This window comes from Pseudochaenichthys georgianus, chromosome 21 (assembly GCF_902827115.2).
Source record: "Pseudochaenichthys georgianus chromosome 21, fPseGeo1.2, whole genome shotgun sequence".
NCBI classification, from domain to species: domain Eukaryota; kingdom Metazoa; phylum Chordata; class Actinopteri; order Perciformes; family Channichthyidae; genus Pseudochaenichthys; species Pseudochaenichthys georgianus.
The window spans coordinates 3099242-3123277 of NC_047523.1; the positions used below are offsets into that span (position 1 = coordinate 3099242).

A 24036-nucleotide genomic window follows, 5' to 3' on the forward strand; every position below is an offset into this window, starting at 1 on the left:
GTACAGAATGTACACAAGAGAGCTGCTGTGGGACAAAGATAGGGTTAATAAACAAAATAAACACAACTTCCTATATGAAATAAACGCATTTCAGTTGGCTAAGCAGCGTTACTGAAGCTACCATTAGTGAAGCTCAGCATCTTGAATTTATCCAATTTCAAAGGGAAAGTTGGCCATGCTAGTGAGTGAGAAGACCCTGCTTATTACAGTGCAGCGTCCACATATTCACAGACTGTATAACATATGAAAACTGAATATTAAACACCTATAACGTTATAATCATACGACACGTGTGTAAGGGACAGCATAGAAAGGGGGCGTTGACAGTCACATTCATGTGTTACATAAAGAGCAGGATAAAGGACTGAGCCCTGTGCATGCTGCTGGGAGCCTGTCTTGACCGTCCAGCTCAGGAGAACCGTAGAACAGCCTTCATTTAATCAAAAGGTAACTATCAATATCCACGTCTATGTGATAACACTTATTGTTTCTTGCACCACAGATAGTTTTTTTTATCTCAGTCAGATAAAGTTGTACAGTGTGCCTCAGATGCTTTTTATTGCGGTTCTGTTGTCATGCACGACGTTACGTAATATAATTAATTAAAGCTGCCATTGTAGATATGGTGAAGTATTCACTATTGTCTTCGTTTATCGTGTATTTATGAATCTCCCAGCACAGCCAGGCTGAGAGGAAAGATGGCGGCTTCCTTGCTGAGGATAGGACGTTTAGGTTGTGTCAAGGTAACGTATATAATTTCTGGCGTTAACAATAAATGCATTAATGTATTTTCCAGTTGTTTTTGTGTCTGTTTCCTGTTTGTTGCTGCAGCTAACTAACCAAAACGATGATGTTCAGTCCCTGAAACTATTAATGAACAGTTTCGTGCCTAAAATTAGTAGGTTTTTCGTTTTTGTTCAATTAACACTTTTGAAATTGTTGCATTTGTGAATTAATCCACTTGAAACTCTAGCCCGTTCTGGCAGACAGTGAGTTGTCCTGTCTGTCTCACAGGCTCACAGCAGGCAGCAGCTGAAGCTCCACTTCTGAACTCTCAGGAATTTGACTTTCTGATGAATGTTGCCATTAGAGTTTTGGCTAATTTTCACAATAAGCTAGCTAGGTTGTGCATTTTTTTTCCAATATTCGTGATCATTCACCACTACAGGGTCAGGTATTGCACTGAAATTGTCTTTGTATAATAGTGGCACAGCCAAATTCTAAATATACTTCAAACGATAGGAATTTGATTAGAAATTAAACATAATCCGGGTGTCCGCGGGGTCTTAAAAAGTATTAAAAACTGATAAATCAATTTAGCGAAAATTAAGGCTATTCAAAAGTATTAAACGGCATTTTCCAAGGTATTACATTTTGTAGCTTGTTTTCAATATGTAAATATAAATAACATTTAATAATAAATAAATTGTCCAAAGGGGTAGTATTCTAAAGTTTACCGGAATGTCATCATTGCGTAGGTGTGTAGTGTGATTATGTGTAGTATATTTATGGCATCCCGTTGGATTTGACGTAATTTGAACAGGACATCGCACGCTCACTGCCTGATAGCGCGCGAAGGTCCGTTTACGCCGGTTGTTAACATCGTTATGGGGAAATGCAAGTTTGCGTCCAAATGGTTGGAAGATAAGGAAGAAGGACAATCAATACTGTATAGAAAAGTGTGTCGCAAACAGTGTTGGGCAAGTTACTTCCAAAATGTAATATATTACTTATTACTGTCTTTTGAAAGTAATAAGTTGCATCAAATCAAGTTTTATTTATATAGCACATTTATAAACGATTTTTGTTCGAGCCAAAGTGCTGTACATATAATAAAAATAGCCTACAGTAGAGACACCATAGTATGGAATGCCATTCAAGCCAAAATTAAATAAATACATACATAATTAAATAAATACATGTATATATAAATATGCCTATGAAATAAATTCTGAAATAAATAAATGAGGCAATAAATATGTATACATGTCCATTTTAAATACACATTTATTTATTTCATGGGATTTTTATTTCATAATGACACATTTATTTATTTCAAGAGACTTGTATTTCATAATGACACATTTATTTATTTATTTCAAGAGACTTGCATTTCATAATGACTTATTTATTTATTTCAAGAGACTCGTATTTCATAATGACACATTTATTTATTTCAAGAGACTTGTATTTCATAATGACACATTTATTTATTTCAAGAGACTCGTATTTCATAATGACATATTTATTTATTTCAGGTGACTCGTATTTCATAATGACATATGTATTTATTTCAGGTGACTTGTATTTCATTATGAGACATTTCCATTCCTTATATGCAAATGAACGGGGCGTGGTTAGCTCACAGATCCAGAGACCCAGACCAAAGCAACAGCACCACACTGACTACTCGAGAAGAGGAAGAAAATGGAGGAGAAGGACTATAAGGCAAACTACTAAATTCTCAGAGTCAGAAATCGCATGTAATCTGATACTCTAAATTTCACCCGCCAGAAATGTTCGCTACTTCTTCTTCTCTCGGTTTTTTGGCGGATTGCAAACAACTTTAAGGTGCATACCGCCACCTACTGTACATGAGTGTGAATCATCATATCATTCCATCTCTTAACTCATGGACGTATCTATGATCTAATCCAAAGATAAATAAATAAAAAAACATAATAAATAAAACAAAACAACAATCTATGATCTTTCCTGACCTAATGTTAGATAATTGTACCTACCCCAGTTTCACTAAAGGTAAACAGTGCCTTTCTGGTAGCTCTTTCTCCCTCTCCTTTTGTTCCCAAAATACCAACCACACTCCATTCCCTCTCTGCCTCTAAAACGTTATCCTTTAGTTTTTCTCTTTCAGCTTTATAGATGTTCCACATTTTCTTCAACTCCACAGTTCCTACACTTGTCACCGTTACTTTCCCCCATGACATGCAGCGTACCATTCAATACTGTGATTTATTCTGAGTCTAGCTATCATCATTTCCTCCCTTCTGTTTCTTTCTTTATAAATATTTGTCTGCTGGCATACCAGCAGACCAGGGGGGTAAACTACGAAGCAGGATTTTCGCTTAGCCGGCTAAATTCAGGGAAAACTCTGGGTTTCCGGTCCTACGAAGCTGGTTCTCTTTTTAGCAGGCTAGATCTCCATGGTAACTTATGCTGGTCGGGACCAGGTTAGGTTGCAGGCTCAGAGATCAACTCAGTGAAAGCACCGCCTGCTGACCAATCAGAGCTCAGTGTGCGGAGTTTAAAGCGATCAAGTCATATCACAGGAGAAAGGAAATACAGAAAAACTGCCGTTGCAGGAAAGACGGCCGGCAAAAATCAGCGACTGTGTGAACGTGAACATTAATAGAATATCACCTCCATCTTCAGAGCAATCTGACTATTAGAACATTAGCGTTAAGAAAGCTTACTTAAATATCTGCCACAACATAAGTAACCGGATCAGAGTAACATTAAGTACAGTCCGCGGCATATCACTTCATAATGTATCATATATCTCCTGATCTGAGTCAGCTGAGCCGTATCTGGCCGTGCAACACTCACAGCGTCACAGACTGGATGCAGAAGGATTATTTTAAGCAACACATTAAGTTGAGGAAACACTCGAGTCAAATGTAATTAAAGTCAGATCGTGTTTTAGACGGGCAGTGATATCATGAACCTGTTAATGAACGCATTCAAACACTTGTTCTGTTCCCAGCTGTATTCACCTTGCAGGTGCAGCTCTGTGGCTTTGATCCTGATCAAGTGTTTAAGTCATGGATGTTTAAAGTTTAACTTCTTCATACGTCTAATATTATAGTTGACTTTTCATTCAGGAAGTATGACGCTGCGCTGTCAGTACGCTTCTCCATGTCTGTGATTGGTCGAATGCTCCAGATCCCACCCCTCTCATGTGAACACCTAGCTAGATAGGACACGGCTGGCTTGAGCGATCCACTTGATAACCCGCGTCGTAGGATCGTTTAGCGAGAGCGCGTATGTTTTGGATTAGGCCAACCGGCTAACTCAAACATATCCAGGTTAGGTTGAACCAGCTTCATAGTACAGGCCCCAGCATTTATCTATCACCAGCTTACTGTATGTTAGTATTAAATATACAATGTATTTTGGTAACTATCAAAATAAAGACATTGTATAGTGTTCATAACAGTATGTTTATTTAATAAATTATACTTAATACAATAATATTACAAAAAAAATCTACATCTAAATAAATATATCATCTAAAATAGATGCATTTGATTTAAAAATAACAACTATAATTCAAAATGTAAACAGCAACAAAGAAATTATAAAAAAATGTTTTCTTTTTCTTGTTAATATCCATTATCTTCTCTGTTATGTATCTTCCGGTCTTTGCCAATCTGGCCAGCATTTCTTAGTCCTCCACGTCTTCCTCGTACAGCCACAGCTTGAAGCAAACTGAACATAAGAAACAACAATGTTTTAACAAATGGTATTAAATAATGTGATGATAGAACTGTAAACAGAATAGCTGAAACTTTAACAAAATAAATGACTCAGTTTCCTCTCATCATTAACCCATGTTTGTATAATGTAGTTAGCTCCGTGTGTTGCTGCTAGCATACAGAATACCTGACGTGGAAACGTTACTCGTGCATGGAGCTACAGAGCTACTAGAAAGACAGTCCGGTGCATTCCTCCGTCTGGATGTGGAGCACTTTTGATAAATGTTTGACACATTGCTCGTGTTACCGCCCTCACATGCTAAACTCTTATTACACTTTTGGCAACAAGCATTTTCCACCTCAAGACCAAGCCCCCAGGAAGTGCGCCGGACTCTGAGGAAAATATTCGTTGTGTCCAAACGGCGGTACTACAATTTCAGTCTGACGTCGACTGGCCCAGAAATACTTTTTCCCACTGACTAACATGGGGAAAAAGACGTCTGTAAATCGGTGGATAATTTTTTTGAAACTAAATAAACTACCCAGTATGAACTTTGTATAGCCCTAGAATCATTAAGTCCTTAAAGTTGGAAAATGCACTAAAAGCCGAATCTAGATTTATTCTCTCTCTCCATTCTTTCTTGTGAGCCGATAGTGTGTGCTCGGGGGGGGCTTAAGGGGCGCATGCTCTATGAGCGCACAAACGGGTTCTTCTGCTCTGACAGCCAGGCATGCTGGGTAATCTGTGACGTTTCGCTCTCTCAAAAGTTGGGCCATTTTGACTTCATGCTCCAGTGAGCAGCTCTCATAGGAAAGAACGAGGCCCCTCCTCCGACACTGTATCCAGTTCTTATTATACATCCATGCTCAAGTGTGTGTGTGTGTGTGTGTGTGTGTGTGTGTGTGTGTGTGTGTGTGTGTGTGTGTGTGTGTGTGTGTGTGTGTGTGTGTGTGTGTGTGTGTGTGTGTGTGTGTGGTGTGTGTGTGTGTGTGTGTGTGTGTGTGTGTGTGTGTGTGTGTGTGTGTGTGTGTGTGTGTGTGTGTGTGTGTGTGTGTGTGTGTGTGTGTGTGTGTGTGTGTGTGTGTGTGTGTGTGTGTGTGTGTGTGTGTGTGTGTGTGTGTGTGTGTGTGTGTGTGTGTGTGTGTGTGTGTGTGTGTGTGTGTGTGTGTGTGGAAAATAAATGATAGACGCACTTTGTAGTCTTATTGCATATTAGAAACGGAGTTGGTGACAGTAAGACTGCGATATAATGTTTATGTAGATATAATACATATGACATCTATTTTTTTTTTTAAATGTCTCCAGTACCGATAAAAAGATCGATAACGTTGGACTTTAACGGTACCACGGTCTTTAATAATTCAGCCCCGGGGCCCGTTTAATACCAGGGCTCGGTACCCATCCCTAGTTTTAATTATTACATCATCAATATTACATTTCGAATAACCAAGTACTTGGTGTCTCACAAAGCGCAAGTGGCTCGTGCTGCTAAGAGCATACCTGGTGATGGTGATGATGGAGGCTCTTCGCTGCAGGATCTGGTCCATGTCCTCCTAGCAGAAGCGATTGCCTTCGTCGTTCTCGTCCATGATGGCGGCGTAGGCTCCTTTCCTCAGCAGGTCCTCGATCTCCTTCTTGGAGAACTGCTGGACCGGCTAAAGGCGACGCAGAGAGACATTTACACAAGTGGATTTAGAAAACTCTTTTTGAAAATAAACTAAGCGTACTGCGACAGCGACTGACCCAAACATGACTTGGCATCTAGAAATATGACAGATTTTCTTTTTCTCACCCCGTTGTTGTTGCCTTCTTTGTTCCCACTCACGCTCTGCAGGACGGCACGGTCCAGCCCGAGCTTCAGACTAGCTTTATCCAGCATTTCCCTCTCAGACGGGACTTTCACCGCCTTAGGCTGGCCAAAACGATGACACAGAGCTTGAGCCTGACATAAAAAATGAAAAGAGCGACGTTTTTAAGCATTCAATGGGAAAATATACACTTAAAGAACCGAGGGAATAAACGGAAAGACTGTTGTTGTTGTTGTTGTAGCCCTATTGAACTATCTTTAGGACAGACGGAGCAGATATATATATCGTACCTGAAGGTCATTTTCAGGGTTCCAGTCAGAGTGGAATATCACACAGGCGTCCGCAGCAGTGAGGTTCACAAGCTCTTGATCAGGTGGTTGATGTGGGCGGGCATGATCCTTTCTGCAGCGATACAGACAGAAAACAAAGAAGACATTATTAATAATAGTAATGATGGTAACAACAATCATATTAGTATAACTATTTATATAGCACTTACACAATAACTGCAAAGTGATTCTCACAACAAAAATAAAGAACAAAACAATATCAACAATAAAAAAACTAATGATAGGAATGTTAAGAGACAAATAAATGATAAACATTCTGAGAGGTAGACTCTTGATGACATCAATGAGCAGTCCCAATAGATGCTGCTGTATCAAAAGACATATGTCCAGATTTCTTCTATTTAGTGTTGGATGATTTGTTGCATTGATTGCTGAATGATGTTAAGATATGTTTTACAATTATAACAAAAAGATTATTGTAATTGGAATCAAAAAGTTTACAAATCGTAGTTTTAATAAAATGACTAGCAATATAGGGTTTATTCAACAGCAGTAAAGCATTACGTTGCTAAATTAACGTACACTGAACTGTAAAACTATTTAGGAAAGGACCTGATCAGAAGGATTGACTAGTAAGACAGCAAAGAGGTACATCTTTCAGTCTTTACAATGCACAGTTGGAAATTACATTCCAAAGGCTAAATTCAAACTCAATACCATAAATAACTGGGTACCAAAGTGCTTTACCTGATAGAACACGTTCCACACGGAGCAGCAACCATCCGGCTGGCCGTATGCTGCATATCATCTCCACTGTTTCCAGTAGATCTCTACTGCCTGTCCAATAAAACTGAAATGCCCCAAAACAATCATATTTAAAAAGTTAAAAACAATAACTTGCTGTTGACATTGAAATGTATTAGAATCTCACCTTTTTCCTGGATGTCAGGAAGGCGTTCCCTTCAAGTCCGCAACCAGTCATAGGAGTTCAAATGCAAAGCCTGAACGATGACAAGAGCGAGACTTACATGTTACAAGATAAGTAATACCAGAGCAGTGTGTATGACATGCAGAGACCAGATCAAATCCCCTGACAGGCTCACACACTTTGTGATGTCCTCATCTGATGTTTCATTTTTAGCAGCAAAGTAACATTACTCAAGGTATATGTTGGACCCAGCTCATGTACAGTATGTTTTGCATCTCCTCAACAATGGTCTGTATAGTTGAGTGGAAACAAACTGTCCCTACAGTTTCAGGTAGATTAACAAAGAAAAGTTTGCAATGAAGCACAAAACCCCTCTTTGTATTAAGCTAGCTGCGACAGAAAGTACAGCTTAACATGCTAACCTGGTAGAGTTAGCTAACGTTAGCTAACTTCATGTCCAACACAAAACCTCTAATGTGCATTACATTGACGATTTTAAACACAACTTAACTCTCAACTTGTAAAATAACGTTAATTTAACATACCCTTAAATAACTACATCACGTGTTTCAGGGGCAACACAAACTGCAGAAAACGTTAGCTGCTAACTGTTGTTAGCTAAGACAGCTAGCTCGTAACAATGGCCTCCTAGCAAACTTAAGGTTACGTTAACATTAACTTAACGTTGTAAGAAAGCAAAACGAACCTTCGAGAACTCTTTTACTCTCAGACTGGGTGTAATTGTGTAGGGTTGCTTACCTCCAGAAGGACTTTTAGCTGTTTCCCAGTAGAGACTAGAGAGAGCTGACAGAGCGGTTGCTCTCAGAAGAGCAGCATTGGGCAAACCAGATAAGAACCAGAGAAGAACCAGAAAAGCACAAGAATGGTTCTTGAACCGGTTTGGTTTATTGGCAGTTTGCAAACCACTTAAGAGTACTGGAGTGTGAAACAAAAGCTATTGAGTTAGTGTTGTGGTGCTGTTGCTTTGGTCTGGATCTGTGAGATAACCACGCCCGTTCATTTGCATATAAGGAATGGAAATGTCTCATCATAAAATACAAGTCACCTGAAATAAATAAATGCGTCATTATGAAATACAAGTCACCTGAAATAAATAAATGCGTCATTATGAAATACAAGTCACCTGAAATAAATAAATGCGTCATTATGAAATACAAGTCTCTTGATATAAATAAATGTGTCATTATGAAATAAAAGTCCCATGAAATAAATAAATGTGTATTAAATGTACATGTATACATATGTATTGCCCCTATTTATTATTATTTTATTTCATAGGCATATTTATATATGTATTTATTTAACTATGTATGTATTTAATTTTGGCTTAAATGGCATTCCATACTTTACAGCAAATACAACAGCACAGATTGTTCAGAATATCAGTATGAGAAAAACTACACCCTCTGTCCTTAGACCCTCTGTCCTTAGACCCTCACATCGTACAAGGAAAAACTTCCGGAGAAAACCCACAGTTTAAAGAGGAACATGGGAGAAACCTCAGGGAGAGCCACAGAGGAGGGATCCCTCTCCCAGGACAGACAGACGTGCAATAGATGCCGTGTGTAAATCGAAGAGATAATACATTTCACAGCATATAGACTGAATGTTAGGAAATGCATGTGTCTGTAATAAGAAGATGAATCCACGAGGATGTCAGCTACGATCCTGTGGAAGCCATCAGGGAAGCAGCATGACGAGACCCAAGACAGGTTCAGCCACGACCCGAAGTCCACGACTTAATCCAGAACTCAGGATAGAGGATCCAAGACACAGGACTACAGCAAGAGGATCAGCCTCGACTCCGGATCCCGGCGTAGATATAGATACAAAACAAGAAGAAAGATTTGGCTGGGTTAATCGGAACAAGAGAATACACAGACACAGACAGAGAGGGGAAAGGTCATTGGATCAAAGTTATTCTTGATAACCCTCTAGAAAGATCTCATGAACTTCCCCACTCAATCTATCAAGACCCGAGCAGTTCTATTAGAAGTCCAGGGTAAAGGCACAGGCCGGCGCATCCCGCTCATGGAATCCCTCACCATATGAACCCCTCAAGTGTACAAGTGAAGAGACACCATGTGTCAGCTCCTTTTTAGAATAGTTTTTCTTCTCTTCTCAGAGAAACAAGGGTATGAAGAGAACAGCCAGAAACAGAGGCACAACGTGACTACGTAAATGCACTCTCCTAAATATTAAACGAGTAAGAGGTGAAGAAACACAAAGCCAGAAACTGAAAAGAAAAGGCACCATCATGCTTCCCCTTAGAATAGGGTGGAAATTATGAAGAGGGGACATGGGATACTGGTGAAGAGGGACAACAGTGAAAAGGCCCAACGTATCCAACGTACTAGCACTCTCCAAAGAGACAGAAAGTCAAAGTACACGCCGAGAGGCACAACGTGACTACGTAAATGCACTCTCCCGTATAAATTAGTTCAAGGGAAAAGGGGTGAAAAACTAAACTAATCAAAAGAAGGAAGTAGAGAGGCCTAAATGCCCTCTCCTAGATTCAGGTAAAGGAAAGAACTGGGGAACAAACAAGTACAGGAGGAAAGGCCCGACGAGTCAACGTCAACACACTCTCCTAATAGTTCAAGGTAAACGGGGTAGGAAGAAAATAGTGAGACACGGAGCTGAAAGGCGTCTAAGAACGGTTCCCCTCTAATCCAGGGTGAACATGTAGGATAAGAACCAGAGATAGAGAGCACAACAACCTATCTCTTCGTCAGATGCACTCCCCTGCTCTGTGCCCCATCCCCCTCTACCGGACCTTAGATCCGCAGAGGGAGAGGAGAGGGACCAACCCCAAGGGGGGGTTTAGGGTTTTAAAAGAAAACCCCGCAGAGATCCAAAAATGGATGAAGAAGTTACAAAACGGTTTATAAAACCAAGAGGTTATTCCTCATATTTCTGAAATGTTCTAATCTAATTCAGGGTTATACCAACTCAGCTCCAAGCACCCAGACGCAGCACCCAGTCAGTCCAGTCAGAACCTTCTCTGAGGTCTCCCCGACCCCAACCTACTAATCATAAAAAACTGAAACCCCATAAAACCCCAATAATATTAATAACATTTAATAATATTAAAAATAGTATCAATTCTGTGGATAACTAAATAAATAAATAATTAAACAAAAGCCAGAGAGAAAAAGTGAGTTTTAAGTGTTGATTTAAAAACCCCTAGGGTCTGGGCCGACCTCACATGGAGGGGCAAAGTATTCCAGAGCCTGGGGCCAGCCGCTGCGAAGGCTCCATGCCCTCGGGTTTTAAGCCTGGTCTTAGGCACTACCAGCAGCAGCTGATCAGCCGACCTTAGGGCTCTGCCTGGGGTGTAGCGATGGAGGAGTTTGGCTACATTACAATATTACTGTCTCTGAAATGTAATGAGTTACACTACTTTTTAGTTACTTTTTAGTTACTTTCACCAAAATAACCACAAAAGAATGGCTAGGTATTTTAAATGCTGAAATGTAGTTTAGTGCAGCTCATTATACATCCAGTGAAGGGCGATGTGGTTTAGCATAACAACTGTGTAGGCCCTTAAGGCTACTAACAACTTGTATTACACGGCTTAGTTGAATACTCCATTCTGATTGTAACTTCTTAACATGTGACACGTTGTTAATCCAGCAGTACAGACCACTGTCAAGGACTCTAATGAAGGTTGCTAAGGAGGATCTAGAAAGAGAAAGGAAAAGAGGTTAAAAGACGGAGCGCTGGACGTCAGATAAATCACCAGAAGAAGGCAGACAGGAAGTGAACACTAACAGGACACGGAATGGGCTCTGTAGTGCGTTTAGTATGTGGCCGTGTGCAGGCCCGGCTCCAGAGCAACATGACTCAGGGTGCCTCTGAGGTTACAGGGGGGCAGCAGTAGCAGGTTTACATGAGCAATAGTGGCATTGATGGTCCCCAATGAACAGATGATGGCCTTTGTTATGTTTTGAAACCAAGTGAGAACATTTCAAGTGAGTTAAAAGTGCAATCCTGAAATATCTCATATACTCCAAAGTGGACTGTGGCAAAGAAAAGCACAACAGCTTCAAAGCTACTGATAAAACCAATGAGAACATTTTGTAAATCAGGCACATATTATTTGAACCAGCTCATGGTTTGAAATGGCAAACATTGAAAAGCTAAAGTATTATTAAAACCATGTACTAATCATCACCTTGGTCCCATCATGTACTCTGGGAAGAGAATATTTACTGTGCTTGAAAACTGGATCACATCATCATCATGTGAGGTGACTTTGTGACCTGGAGATCATTTCAGCTGCAACATCAGCTCGTTGATAAGCTTGGGATATGAGATCTTTGTGTAGCCATTCGTGGTGAAGGCATCTGCTATTGTGTGCATTATGTTTGACCCAACATTTCTACAGGCATGGCAGAATATGGCACTATTTTCACATGAATATTCTAGCCCTTGTCTATTTGTATACCACGAGCTGCAAGATGACCGCCTAACCCCACTGTGCAGGCGGGTACTTGTTTAGATCTACCTGGGCAGGCTCTGTTTTGCCGTGGTATCCTGCGGGCCGCAGAGGGGCGGCGTAGTTTCGGGCGACGAAGACTGCTGCTCCGGAGGCGAGGGCGGCGAGTCAGGCGGGAGTCAGCTCGTGTCCACATGGAGGGTACCGTAACGTCCCCATCTGACCCGTTGCTACGGTCTGCAGTAGATGCAGTGTTGCTGGCGTTTAGTGATGGCTGCTTTAACCATGTTCGTATAAATGATTATCCTCAGATGTGTGTCACTGCTGTGGAAGCACTTTGGAGATGATGCACGCGCAGCGGAGCAGGTCACGCGCACCTGACACCATTTGTTGTTTGTATTTTTCGCTCCGTTCATTTCGGGTTAACATGTGTTGTAACTGCGTCACTGCGCATTGTAACGGGTAATATATTACCCACATTTCATTAGTAATGCGTTACATTACTTCGTTACAGCAAAAAGTAATATATTACTGTAACTCCGTTACTTTTGTAACGCGTTACACCCAACACTAGTCGCAAATGTAACCGGTTAAAACTCGAAGTGGCGATGACGTCTTAAAATGTATGGAAAGGGTCTGATTTCACGCAGGATGCGTGCGTGTACCCTGATAATGTGGTGCAGTTTGAAATGAGACGTCTACTTCCTAAAACAAAATGTAATGGTCACTCCAACCTTACCATTTGCCTCCGTGATAACAAGATTACAGCCCTGGAAAGGAAAAGGTGTGTTATGGTTTAACTTGGTAGTTAATATTTGAGTTGGAATGAATGTGGTACTTAAGAAATGTAATGATTATGGATCCGCCTCGGTGACTGCTCGCACAGAGCCTGGCTGTTCCTCAGCAGGTACTGTCATTTCTTGTGTTGTTCTGTAGCCTCCAATCACCAAGTGGTCTCCCAAAGAGAGACTAGGATGCTCATGATGTGAGGACACATGGGATTGGGAATCTTAAAGTTGGAACACATTTAATTGTCAAGTGCACAATCCACTATATAAGACATGAATCCACTTGAATGGACTGCAGTATTAGAACAGAGTTCCAACAGAGACTCTGTCGTGAGCTGAGCAGCTGTTTAAGGTGTAAGAAGTGTTTGTGCTTCGTTGTGTCTTCAACCCAGCTGAGGAGTCCTGCAGACTTCACCTTTAGTTCCACTAGAGGGCATCATATCTGAGGTGTTAGTGCAACCTGCTGCAGACTTGGAAGGCTTCTCAATTCTCTAATGTCCCCTCCTCGACTCCTATCCTCGAGACCTAGTCCCGCCCGCAGGAGATGCGAGCGGAGGAGTCGAGGAGGGGAGCCGAGGAGAGAGGAGGGGAAGCAGCAGGCGGTTAGAGAAATGAGAACTCGTCTCCTCTGAGCGGTCATTTTAAAGAGACGTCCATTAATGATGACAGGAGGCACAGCAGCCCTCTGTCTGATGGACAGATGTGTTCATGACCACTTCTATATTTACTTTGATTCATTCACAGTGCGGTATAATATATATATAGATATATATATATATATCACTCATAATAACGTAACACAATCAGAGACTGGATATATCGATGCTCTTCAACACGGTGCGCTGAAATCCATTTCCGGGTCACTACCGGAGGACCGAGGAGCCGAGGAGGGGAAACTAGAAGCCTTCCTGGACTCTCAGTTTCCATAGACTTCAAAACAGATGTTGTTGAAATGTAAGCTGTTTCACAAAGCAAGGTCTTGGCTGGATGGGCCAAACTAATGTGGAATGGTGTAAGTAGATACATCTGCTTTACCTTGTCACTAGAAAGACTAAGGTTAGGGTTAAGCTGATAGTATGTAGTACATTTCCATCATATTATGAAAATAAATTGAAAGTAAGTTTAGTGCTCATTTAGTTTAAATTTAGCAGATCCTTTATCCTTTACTTGTTTGACAAGTATTCTTGTTTGACTAATCGCACAGCTGCATTATAACCACACGCAGCCTCTGATGAAGCTGGTGTGCTAACTACACTTCTGATAGTCCTATGCTGAGTGGTGAGAAGTTCTGTGAACGTGAGTGTGGGATCCAGGTCCATATTAATCAACAACTGTATTAGTGTTGCAGACTACATGTATGTTTTCACAAAGCTGGGTCTGGCTTAATGTGTGTGTGTGTGTGTGTGTGTGTGTGTGTGTGTGTGTGTGTGTGTGTGTGTGTGTGTGTGTGTGTGTGTGTGTGTGTGTGTGTGTGTGTGTGTGTGTGTGTGTGTGTGTGTGTGTGTGTGTGTGTGTGTGTGTGTGTGTGTGTGTGTGTGTGTGTGTGTGTGTGTGTGTGTGTGTGTGTGTGTGTGTGTGTGTGTGTGTGTGTGTGTGTGTGTGTGTGTGTGTGTGTGTGTGTGTGTGTGTGTGTGTGTGTGTGTGTGTGTGTGTGTGTGTGTGTGTGTGTGTGTGTGTGTGTGTGTGTGTGTCTCAGTGTTTGCAGGCTGAGAGCTGGAGTACTCTGAGGAGAGCGCCTGCAGCTGCAGCCTTTAGCACAAAATCCGATGGTTCCAAGAAGTCGACAAAAAAGAAAAACTCAGGTAGGATTCAGACGGACAGGTCACAGCAGGTGGCCGAGCCTTGAGCAGCTCTTGTAGGTTGAAGCCTTTGATCCTGATTCAGGCATTTGGTGTTCTACTTTGCCTTTTGTCTTCTGGGCACAGAGGACATGGACAACTGTTTGACTGCATGATGTTCTTTAGTGAGCCCTGACAGACTCCACGTAGAGTATGGTGACAGAGGGGTTACCTTGCACTGCCCTCTGATCACATGACGCAGCCGTTTTAGAGGTCAGACCCAGATATACCCTCTCATGAAGCAAAACGTGGAGGCTGTGAAGACTACTCGGTAACCAAACGGATCAGAGCGGAGTCCAGTGTAACAAAATAAAAGAAGGGTTTTAGCTTTTGTGTTTGACATTATTGAGTTTGTGGCACTGCTGGGGAGACTGGGACTCCAGCCCACATGGCTCATGGCATGGCTTCAGGTTAGGAGATCAGTAGTGTAACTACAAAGCATACCGGTTTCTCCCCCAACCATATGCTTCAGCAGGATCTAGCATATATGGCGGTTTGGTTTGAAAATGCTCAGTTGGTGGAAAGCATTGATTTCTGATTAAAGAAACTGTGCTCTGTTACAATTTCATTTTGATGAATAAGTAAATCTACTTTAGACGGCCTTTGTCTTGTTAAAAATATGTATTTAATTGAAATGGTGCCAGGGAGTTGACAGTAAACATGCAATATGCAGATTTGGTCAAACAATCCGGCCAAAGCCTCTTCTGCGCTCTCCAGCCTAAACTTCAGTCTCCATGTCTCAAGACATGAAGCCACATCAGGATCTTCTCATTGTGACCGCTGTTGGGCCGTGTTTCCACATCCGAGGATATCGAGGTTGCATTCACCCTTCAACTGTCACCGAGCAATTTACACACATTTACAACATTTACCTTTTTGAATCAATCCGCTATGCTTTCCCCGCACTTCATTCACTTACCGCTGGATTTCCTTTTACAGAGTTTGACAATTCCTTCACTTACTAACGCTATAACATTCTTTTTTTTATTTAATATACTCAATGTATCTTTTTTTATAAAGTTATTATGATCAAAGTTATATTTATTCTTTTAATGTCAAGAGTTTTTCCTGAAGCTGTTATTTTCCTTTGCTTTATTACTTTGGCTAAGTCCTAAGCAACCTTGATGTTCAACTTTCCAGTATAGTGATTGTATTTTGATAAATGTGCGTTAATGGTGGTCCTCTTTTCAATTAACTCTATACACATGTAAAAAAGAAAATAATAATAATGCATCTTGTGCTTGCCCTCCTCCTTTGTCCTAGGCAAAGACCAGGCGAAAACATTTTTCGATTTAGAGAAACTTGTCCAGCACAAGTCATATGACCTTCCCAAGAAAGAAGTTTCTCCAGCAGCAGCTGTTGCAGCAGCAGAAGCTGTTGCTAACGCAGCTGCAGGTCCCCCCCCCGCTGCTGCCGCACTTGAGGCTGTGGCAACCACCCCGGTGGTAGAAGCTGCGGCGCCCGTGGTAGAAGCTGCGGCGGTAGTCGAGGCTGTCGCCGACGCGGCGCCCGTGGTTGAAGCCGTGGTCGAAGCTGTCGCCGACGCGGCGCCCGTGGTTGAAGCTGTGGTCGAAGCTGTCGCTGAAGCAAGTCCCGTGGTCGAAGCTGTCGCCGACGCGGCGCCCGTGGTTGAAGCTGTGGTCGAAGCTGTCGCTGAAGCAAGTCCCGTGGTCGAAGCTGCGCCCATGGTGGAGGCTGTCTCAGAAGTCATTGTAGAGGCTGTCCCAGCGGCTGAAGCTGCCGCCCCACTGGTTGAAGCTGCTCCAGTAGAAGCTGCTCCAGAGCCCGTAGCTGAAGCTGCCCCAGTAGAAGCTGAAGCTGGGCCGGTAGAAGCTGAAACTGCCACAGTAGAAGCTGCTCCAGAGCCTGTGGCTGAAGCTGCGCCTGTAGAAGCTGCGCCTGTGGCTGAAGCTGCTCCAGAGCCTGTGGCTGAAGCTGCGCCTGTAGAAGCTGCGCCTGTGGCTGAAGCTGAAGCTGCCCCTGTAGAAGCTGCGCCTGTGGCTGAAGCTGAAGCTGCCCCTGTAGAAGCTGCGCCTGTGGAAGCTGCGCCTGTGGCTGAAGCTGAAGCTGCCCCTGAAGAAGCTGCGCCTGTGGCTGAAGCTGCCCCTGTAGAAGCTGTGCCTGTGGCTGAAGCTGAAGCTGCCCCTGTAGAAGCTGCGCCTGTGGCTGAAGCTGCCCCTGTAGAAGCTGAAGGTTCTGGTCCTGTGGAGGGAACAGAGGAGCTGGTGGACCCGGCTCCAGTCATAGCTGAAGCTGCAGGAGAGGAGCTGCGGGTGGAGGCCCCAGCTGAACCAGTTGAACCGTTTAAGGGTACACATTACAACCTCCCCCTCTCACAAAATCCTTCTCTTTTCCTCTGTGGACCCTGGAGTCTACCGGCTGTCAGTTTCATCACCATTTCTAGGGCTATACAATAGTCGTTTGTGATGAGCGTAAGGATAAGCTGTAAAGATACGGGACATCACAAACTCACTTATTTTGTTCTAGCCGTGCACAGGTTGTTCCATATAGTCCTTAGTATTACTTGATCGATTTTCAGCCCATATCCCTTAAACACTACCTTCCTGTTTCTCATGTCCTATCTGACTTCTGGGTCATCTTTCATGTAGCTGTAGTTCAACTCAATAGGCGCTTTCACACGGCAGTACTTTTCCCACAAAGGTTCATGAGAACTCTTTAGTTCTCATGAACTAAGTACAGATCGCGTTCACACCGGAAAAAGTCCCTGAGGGTGGATTAGGCAAATGAAGCCGCTGACGTCACTTCTTCTTCTTCTGCTTTGGGTTTACTGGCAGGCCGCAAACCACTTCACGGCGTATACTGCCGCCCCAAGTCCCCGGCCGGAAGCCCCCGGAGTTGGGGAAGGCTTCAGCAGAAGCTGCTGGGACTCCCAGCAGCTTCTGCTGAAGCCTTCCGAGTAAATCGCCAGAATGCCGACACCTCCTCATCTCCACCCCTCCCATGTTTTATTTTGTGTTGCCATAAGTTAGTTTCTGCGCTGGGCTAATGCTAATGCTAATAATGCTAATGCGAGGATAATAAAATGGCGGCTTCACAAAACCTTTTGGGAGTTTTACGGGGCGTGGTTTGCAATCCGCCCAGCCAATCACACATAGGAACCTTTTCTCCCACAAAAGCCCCTGCCCTCTAGGGGGTGAAAAGGTTCTGATGAACTCATTTTAGTTCCGGCTCTTTTTGTGTGAACGCGACATTTTGAACTATCGGAACTAAAGTGGGAAAAGTAGTGCGGTGTGAAGGCGCCTCTTGTGTTTGCACTGCTTCAGGCATCTTGAGTAATGATGCATGTCTGAGCTGCACACCCTTTTTCATTGAGCTTTTTGCCATTATTTCTGAACGCCATCAAGTTTTTGTTTTTCGTACACTAACGTCTGCCTGCCGCACTCATTTACTCTTACATACTCTAGAGCTTTCCCAGATGTTCCAACATGATAACAATGCTTCTCAGCAGGGCCTGTAGTTTGATGGAACTTTCTTCATGCTATGCATTATTAAAGACTACAGATCATGTGACCGTACTGTTTCCACTGGTGAAGGAGAACGGTGTGTTGTGTTTCTAACCCTAACCCTTCTTCCCTCAACCTCCTTTATCCCTTACTCTTCTCCCACTTATTAGACATGGTAAAAGTGATACCTTATCAATCCCTACATGTTGGGTTTACTTGTTAATAGAAAATGTGTCAAAGTAAACTTTCTTTAGGTCTCCCTTGAAAAAGAGATCATTGACCTGGATAAATAAAGGCTTTGAATTCTTTCATGGTAAAAGCACTTGCATGCAAGAATGCACACTGGAGTCAAAATGGAAGATGTATGTGTTAATGTTTTGTGTAGTATTGACGGGTGGTAACCTATACCTTGCTGCAGTTCTGTAAATGTGTTAACGAGCATGACTATCACAGCGACCTTTAACCTGTCAACTGACCTTATAAGTCCTTTCCTATCTGACCCTGTAGCTGTCTACCACCTTGGTGCTCTTATGTGCATGCGGGTTATGGTTGAATCAGATTGGTTGTTAATTGTTCTAGCAAAATGGACCAGATGGATGATCCTGGTTTACGAGTATTTTTCCGAGCTGAAATTCATTCTATTTTGTTTGTTTTCATCCTTGTGTTTGTTCCTCAGCTCAAATGGACCCAATCCAGAAGCTCTTCCTGGACTCCATATGCGAATATTCTTCAAAGAGCCAGTAAGTCTCTCCCACCGCCTCGGCACTCTGCCGTTGTTCCTGCTGAATACATGCATCTTTCAAACCTGCAAGTTCCCCCTTGACTAAAACTCCTAAAACTGGTAAACAACTATTCAAACTTGTGAACATGTCAACAACTATGTAGCTAAGAAGAAATGAGTCACCATTGTGCATTTTCCTCAGTGCTGACTGCACTGGGGATGAGATGCATTCCACGAGGGAGAAATGAGTCTTTGCTGATAACTGATGTGTGTCCTTCTTCAGGGCCGCGGAGGGGCTGGTGGATGCAGGCTCAGATTATGAAAAGGCCTGGGCGGATGAGGTATCAAAGCTTGAGAGACTCTATGGTGGTGGGGACCTTACATCTTTTCCACAGTTCATATTCACAGGTGAGTCTACTTTACCAACTCTTGGTCAAGCATTACAACTTGTAGTTGTATGAGCTATGCCCTGCAGTACGCGTGTGTTCTGCATTGTTAGTTTCCTCACTATCAAGGCTTGTAAAACTGAAGGGTAACAACAAAATACATTTCATTGATCCATACCTGAAATTGTTGCACGTTTCTCATGCCTTATTTTCAGTCTGTTTATTAGTTTGCTTCATCCTCAACACATAAGTGGAGCAGTGCATATGGTCTCATACACTGGCAGACACTGTTTTGATTCACCTCCAAGTCATTGCACATGGCATGCTTAATACAGTCTGACATAGATTGCAACCATTATTTTATTTTAGTTGTGACATGCAATAAACATCCACGATTGGTGTACATTTAGTCTGAACAGCTCAAAGCTACAGCTAGTTATTGTGTATTTCCATGGTCTGCAGAGGTGCCTTCTTAGGTTGTTTGATGGAAGCCAGACATGTCACACCATCAGGCTGACGAGATATGTTCACATGTAATGGCTGGACTGGGAAGGCTTTGATCAGGATTCAGAAAAATGAATATTTTGTGATTTAAAACCATGTGAAAAGTGTGAGTGTTTGTACTTGAGTTAATGTCAACTTTGTCTTTTCCAGAGCCCAAGTTTGATGAAGTTGCCCAGAAGTAAATGGCAGCACTATGCAATTGAACTTTTCTAATGTTGCCTTTTACCTGTACACCATACACCTGTGTCTGCTTAATGTCGTATTTACAACAAACCATTGCCTCTAGCTTTGTATGCAATTATTAGATCTGTTTCAATTGCTAGCTATGCGATGAGTAGAAGCTAAAACATTAGATGTACATTTCTGGCAGACAAAGTTATTTTAGGGCTGTGAAATAGTCTTTGTATAGATAGATCTGTGGCTGAGTTAAATGTGAATAAACCAATAAATTCCAGTTCATATTTGTCGTGTGTGTGTGTGTGTGTGTGTGTGTGTGTGTGTGTGTGTGTGGGGATAATTGTGCAACAATTTTTTTATTTGGCATATTTACTAAAGATTTGATTTGTGCCGCTGTCAGGGAAAGCGTTCATCACAATAGAAAATGTAGAGTTGGTTATCTGTGTGTAAGTTGTCCTTTTTAATTTTCAAGCATTTAACTCTTTACACAATACTGCATGTCGAAAATCGAAAAGGTTGAGTTCAAATCTACTAAAGCTAGGAATCAGTAGTAGGCCTAGAAAGTATTTTATTTTCATGACGGTGTAATTATGTAATGTATGAACAACTTAGATCGCAGGTTCCTCAACAGTGCACTTTACAAGACATACAAAAAACAGGTGTTAGTCTTATGGCCTGTGGGATGAACGTTTTTTTTGTGATGAGCTAAATAATTGTCACTTTAGGTGAGATAATTATGTTTATCAGAAATCGAAAGCTCTCTCCATATGGTCAGTCGGACTCGGACAGAGTGTGGTCGAACTCCCGGTCGCGAGCCGGCGGAACCGCAGCATGAGAGAAATAACCCTGAACTGACCTCTACAGTCTGCAGGGCCAGGACGGAGGAACTCAAACTTCAATCAGACTGACTTGTGAGTAACGTTTTCAGCTCGTGGAACTGTGGCGCGCTTTCACTGTTGCGCCGCAGATGAGGCTTCAGATGAGGCTCCCTCCGCGAGGTGAGACCCCACGCAGTCTGCGTCATCTGCCTGTAGGGAGGCTGGGCGGCCCTGGACATTACACATCACATGCATAATGCCAATCCTCCCGATGTTCGCGGGAGACTCCCGATTTCATTGCAAAAAATGTGCAGAAACTCTCCCGGTTTCCTCCTGGGGTCATATTTCTCCCAATTTCTGACTAAATGAGATTTAGTCACGACTGTTTCCACTCGGACTTTAATACTCTCTTTAGCGCGCTCAACTGAAAGTCTGAGAGGGTGAGGCAGGCAGATAGTCACAGAAAACAGAACAAGAATCAAAAACTCTACCCTCTGCTCACTCCTATCTTGTAAAATAACGGCCCAATCCCAAATCACCCCCTCGACCAGACCCCTCCGTGACGGAGGCCCAATCCAAAACTGCCCCCTACACCCTACCCCTACACCCAGGGCCGCCCCTGGCCAACTTGTGAGACATTGTGAGATGAGGCCCTCCCCCCCCCCCCCCCCCCCCCAACCGACAGGAGTGAAACAATTTTTTTGGAATCAAAGTACTTTGCAAATATAATTCCTGTTTATTATTATTATCAACACCGTTACTTTTGTATACAGTGAGGTAAATGTGCATGTATGTCGTTCAGTATGCGTTTACAGGTGAATACGCATTACCTGCCAAATACTAGCCTCAAACATTTTTAAATATAATTAATGCAAATAAACTACTTCTACTAATAATAATCATAATCAATTCAATAATATAAATACTATATTATTTTATAATAATATACTTGTAATATAGTCAAGACAAAACATGCTTATGACATGCTCAAAAACTGATATTTCTTAAATCTGTATTCAAATGTAGTTTCCTCTGTCAGCAATGTACCAACACCTACACACACATTTCTATCAGTATTTCTCTGTGTTGTGGTTGGCATGATGATGACTGCAGGAGTTAAGGGGAGAGGCTGAGCTTCACCATGAAATGTGCAAATTGACATACAAATGAATAAAAGGGGGAAAAATGCTCCATGTTTTTTAGGCTGTAAACTAGACAGACAGTATCTTCCTCCTGTACATTAGCAGATAAAAGGCATACCATACTTGAATGAATGTTCAATAAAGAATGCTGGAAATAACTGCATCTCCATTAGCCTGTATGCTCTGCAGAGATTGCCTTCTTCATGTCGTGAATTGCAGCTGATGTTTTAATATGGCAATTGGCAATTTGACTCATACAAACCTTCGAGTGATGCTCTAGTTTCTTCATGTTTTGTTTTTTTCCCTCTTGCTTGCGCCGGACTGAAACTGTCTTTTCACCGACATCTCTTCACCTGCACTAGTGGCCGTATCATTACATTACATTACATTGCATTTAGCTGACGCTTTTATCCAAAGCGACTTACAATAAGTACATTCGACCAGGAAGACACAACCTTTAAGAAAACAGAATCATATAAGTACATCAGGTTTCATAGAGCCAAGCATTTCAAGTGCTACTGTATCAAAGCCGTGATTGGTCAGATGTCGATTCATTGCAACGGTGTTGGGTTACAGACGTGCTCCCCTTGTCACCTCTCACTCTCGCAGGGGGTGCGCGGAGAACTGCGCACAGCAGATGAGGCCCCCTGCGCAAGGCGGGGCCCCATGCAGCCTGCGTGATTGGCCTGTAGGGAGGGGCGGCCCTGCCTACACCTACACACTACCCCTCCGTTCGCGCGGAGGGTCCGCCACATTAAGTGCTGTTCCAAACCAACGAGTGTGGAGCGGTGTGGAGGGGGAGTGGGCTATCAAGCCCTCAAACAGTGAGTCTGCAGCGGTGCTGACTTTAAGGCCCTGGCACACCAAGCAGTCACCAGAGGACTAGCCGACGCTGAAGTTGGCTGTTGCCTGGCCGTGTTCTCCTGCGTCTTGGCCATGTGTCGCACGGGAACACACCGCACCGACTTCAGTGCGTGAGTGGCAATAACTCTCCTTACCAGCAGGCGGCGGTAGTGTGTATTCGTCATTCAAAAGAGGCAACAACCGGAAGACAGAAGAAGAACAGACCGTGATATAAACAACAACAAATAGCGTGTGCGTTCCATTTTCTCTCTCGTCCATCTAAAACATGTTTCGTGCGGCACTGGAGCAACCTGATCTCACCAGAACCACGACTCCTTAACACCGCATTGCGTGGTGGAGTCACGAACTTTGTTACATTTACGTGTCTGCACCACGCAAACAACCCCAATCTAAAGTGAATGAGGCTCTTTTGTCGTGGTGCACACACACATTTCTACAACGTCCTGCAGTGAGCTTGTATTCTATAAAACGTTTTTAAAATCTACTTTATAGCTTGTAGTAACTCGCGGGAGGCTTCTTTTATTTTATTTGTATTCATAATAATTTTTATTTTTCGTCAGAATGTATTATGGTGCATTAGTTACGAATTGTTGTTCTCAAAAAACAGTGCATTGTGTGTAATACTACTGTGATTTTTATTACATTAGTTCAGTTACAAATATTTGTTCAGTTTAGGATGGCCGAAGACACTACACTATTACTACACTACACATTAAAATCAGATTATTGTTAAAACTTTTATGCCGGTGTTTTTGAACTCCTTCTCTTATTAATCTGACCAGGCTCATCTAACGGGCGGAGCAGAGCTGGGCTTTAAGCCACCACTACTGTGTCTGCTCCTACAAAACCAACATTGTAAACAGTAAGAGTAGTCATGATGGTAAGTATTTCGTGAAACATTTGAAGAGTAGCCTACTGCGCCATCCACCGGGTGCTAAGGAAGCAGTCAGGGAGAGTCGAAGGCAGGCAGGGAGCTTTGCATGACATTCTTCTGGACGTGTTTCATTGTGATGACAGTAAGGGTGAATCAATCTGTTTGTTGGAAAGACAGTAGTTGAGTGATTACTGAGAGAAAATTATTAGAAGAGATAATTATTCAAAGTGTTGTTAATGACCCTTTTCTCTTTTATTTCCTTTCCCTCACCTGTAACTGCTGAGACCCTGAGGAACATGCACACTGACCTGCCCTGGCAACCTGATTTCCACTGTACGTAATAGTATTTGGTTATGGTATATTATTTATATACATCAAAGGCACAATGCACCCCCCAGAGACACACATGTATTGAGTGTGATATTTTGCATAGGTCAAGTGAAATCATCTTTACACACTAGAAAACTGTAGGAGCGGTGTGGAAATTGATGTGAGATATTGTACCGAAGAAGTGTGTTACATTTGAAATGGCAGA

At 42.6% G+C, this 24036-nt stretch overlaps 1 protein-coding gene and 1 long non-coding RNA gene across 2 annotated transcripts; one reads left to right on the forward strand and one right to left on the reverse strand.

Annotated features, from left to right (window-relative positions):
• Positions 1 to 335: 335 nt before the first annotated feature.
• Positions 336 to 20080, forward strand: LOC117466445 (fibrous sheath CABYR-binding protein). Its single transcript, XM_034109668.2, has 7 exons — positions 336 to 447; positions 677 to 743; positions 14410 to 14515; positions 15815 to 16861; positions 18692 to 18755; positions 19020 to 19144; positions 19777 to 20080. The coding sequence occupies exons 2-7, from the start codon at positions 699 to 701 to the stop codon at positions 19806 to 19808; spliced, it is 1419 nt and encodes a 472-aa protein (XP_033965559.1). The 5' UTR covers positions 336 to 447; positions 677 to 698; the 3' UTR covers positions 19809 to 20080.
• LOC117466446 (uncharacterized) lies at positions 4278 to 8673 on the reverse strand. Its single transcript, XR_004554283.2, has 5 exons — positions 8223 to 8673; positions 7467 to 7536; positions 6230 to 7385; positions 5938 to 6092; positions 4278 to 4449 (listed from the first exon to the last, which is right to left on the reverse strand). It is a non-coding gene; the product is annotated as an uncharacterized lncRNA (long non-coding RNA).
• Positions 20081 to 24036: the final 3956 nt, after the last annotated feature.

Coding starts and splice junctions, on each gene's coding strand:
- LOC117466445 (XM_034109668.2), top strand. CDS start 699: ATGGCGGCTTCCTTGCTGAGGATAGGACGTTTAGGTTGTGTCAAG. Junction 16,862..18,691: donor ACCAGTTGAACCGTTTAAGG/GTACACATTACA, acceptor TTTGTTCCTCAG/CTCAAATGGACCCAATCCAG. Junction 18,756..19,019: donor GAATATTCTTCAAAGAGCCA/GTAAGTCTCTCC, acceptor GTCCTTCTTCAG/GGCCGCGGAGGGGCTGGTGG.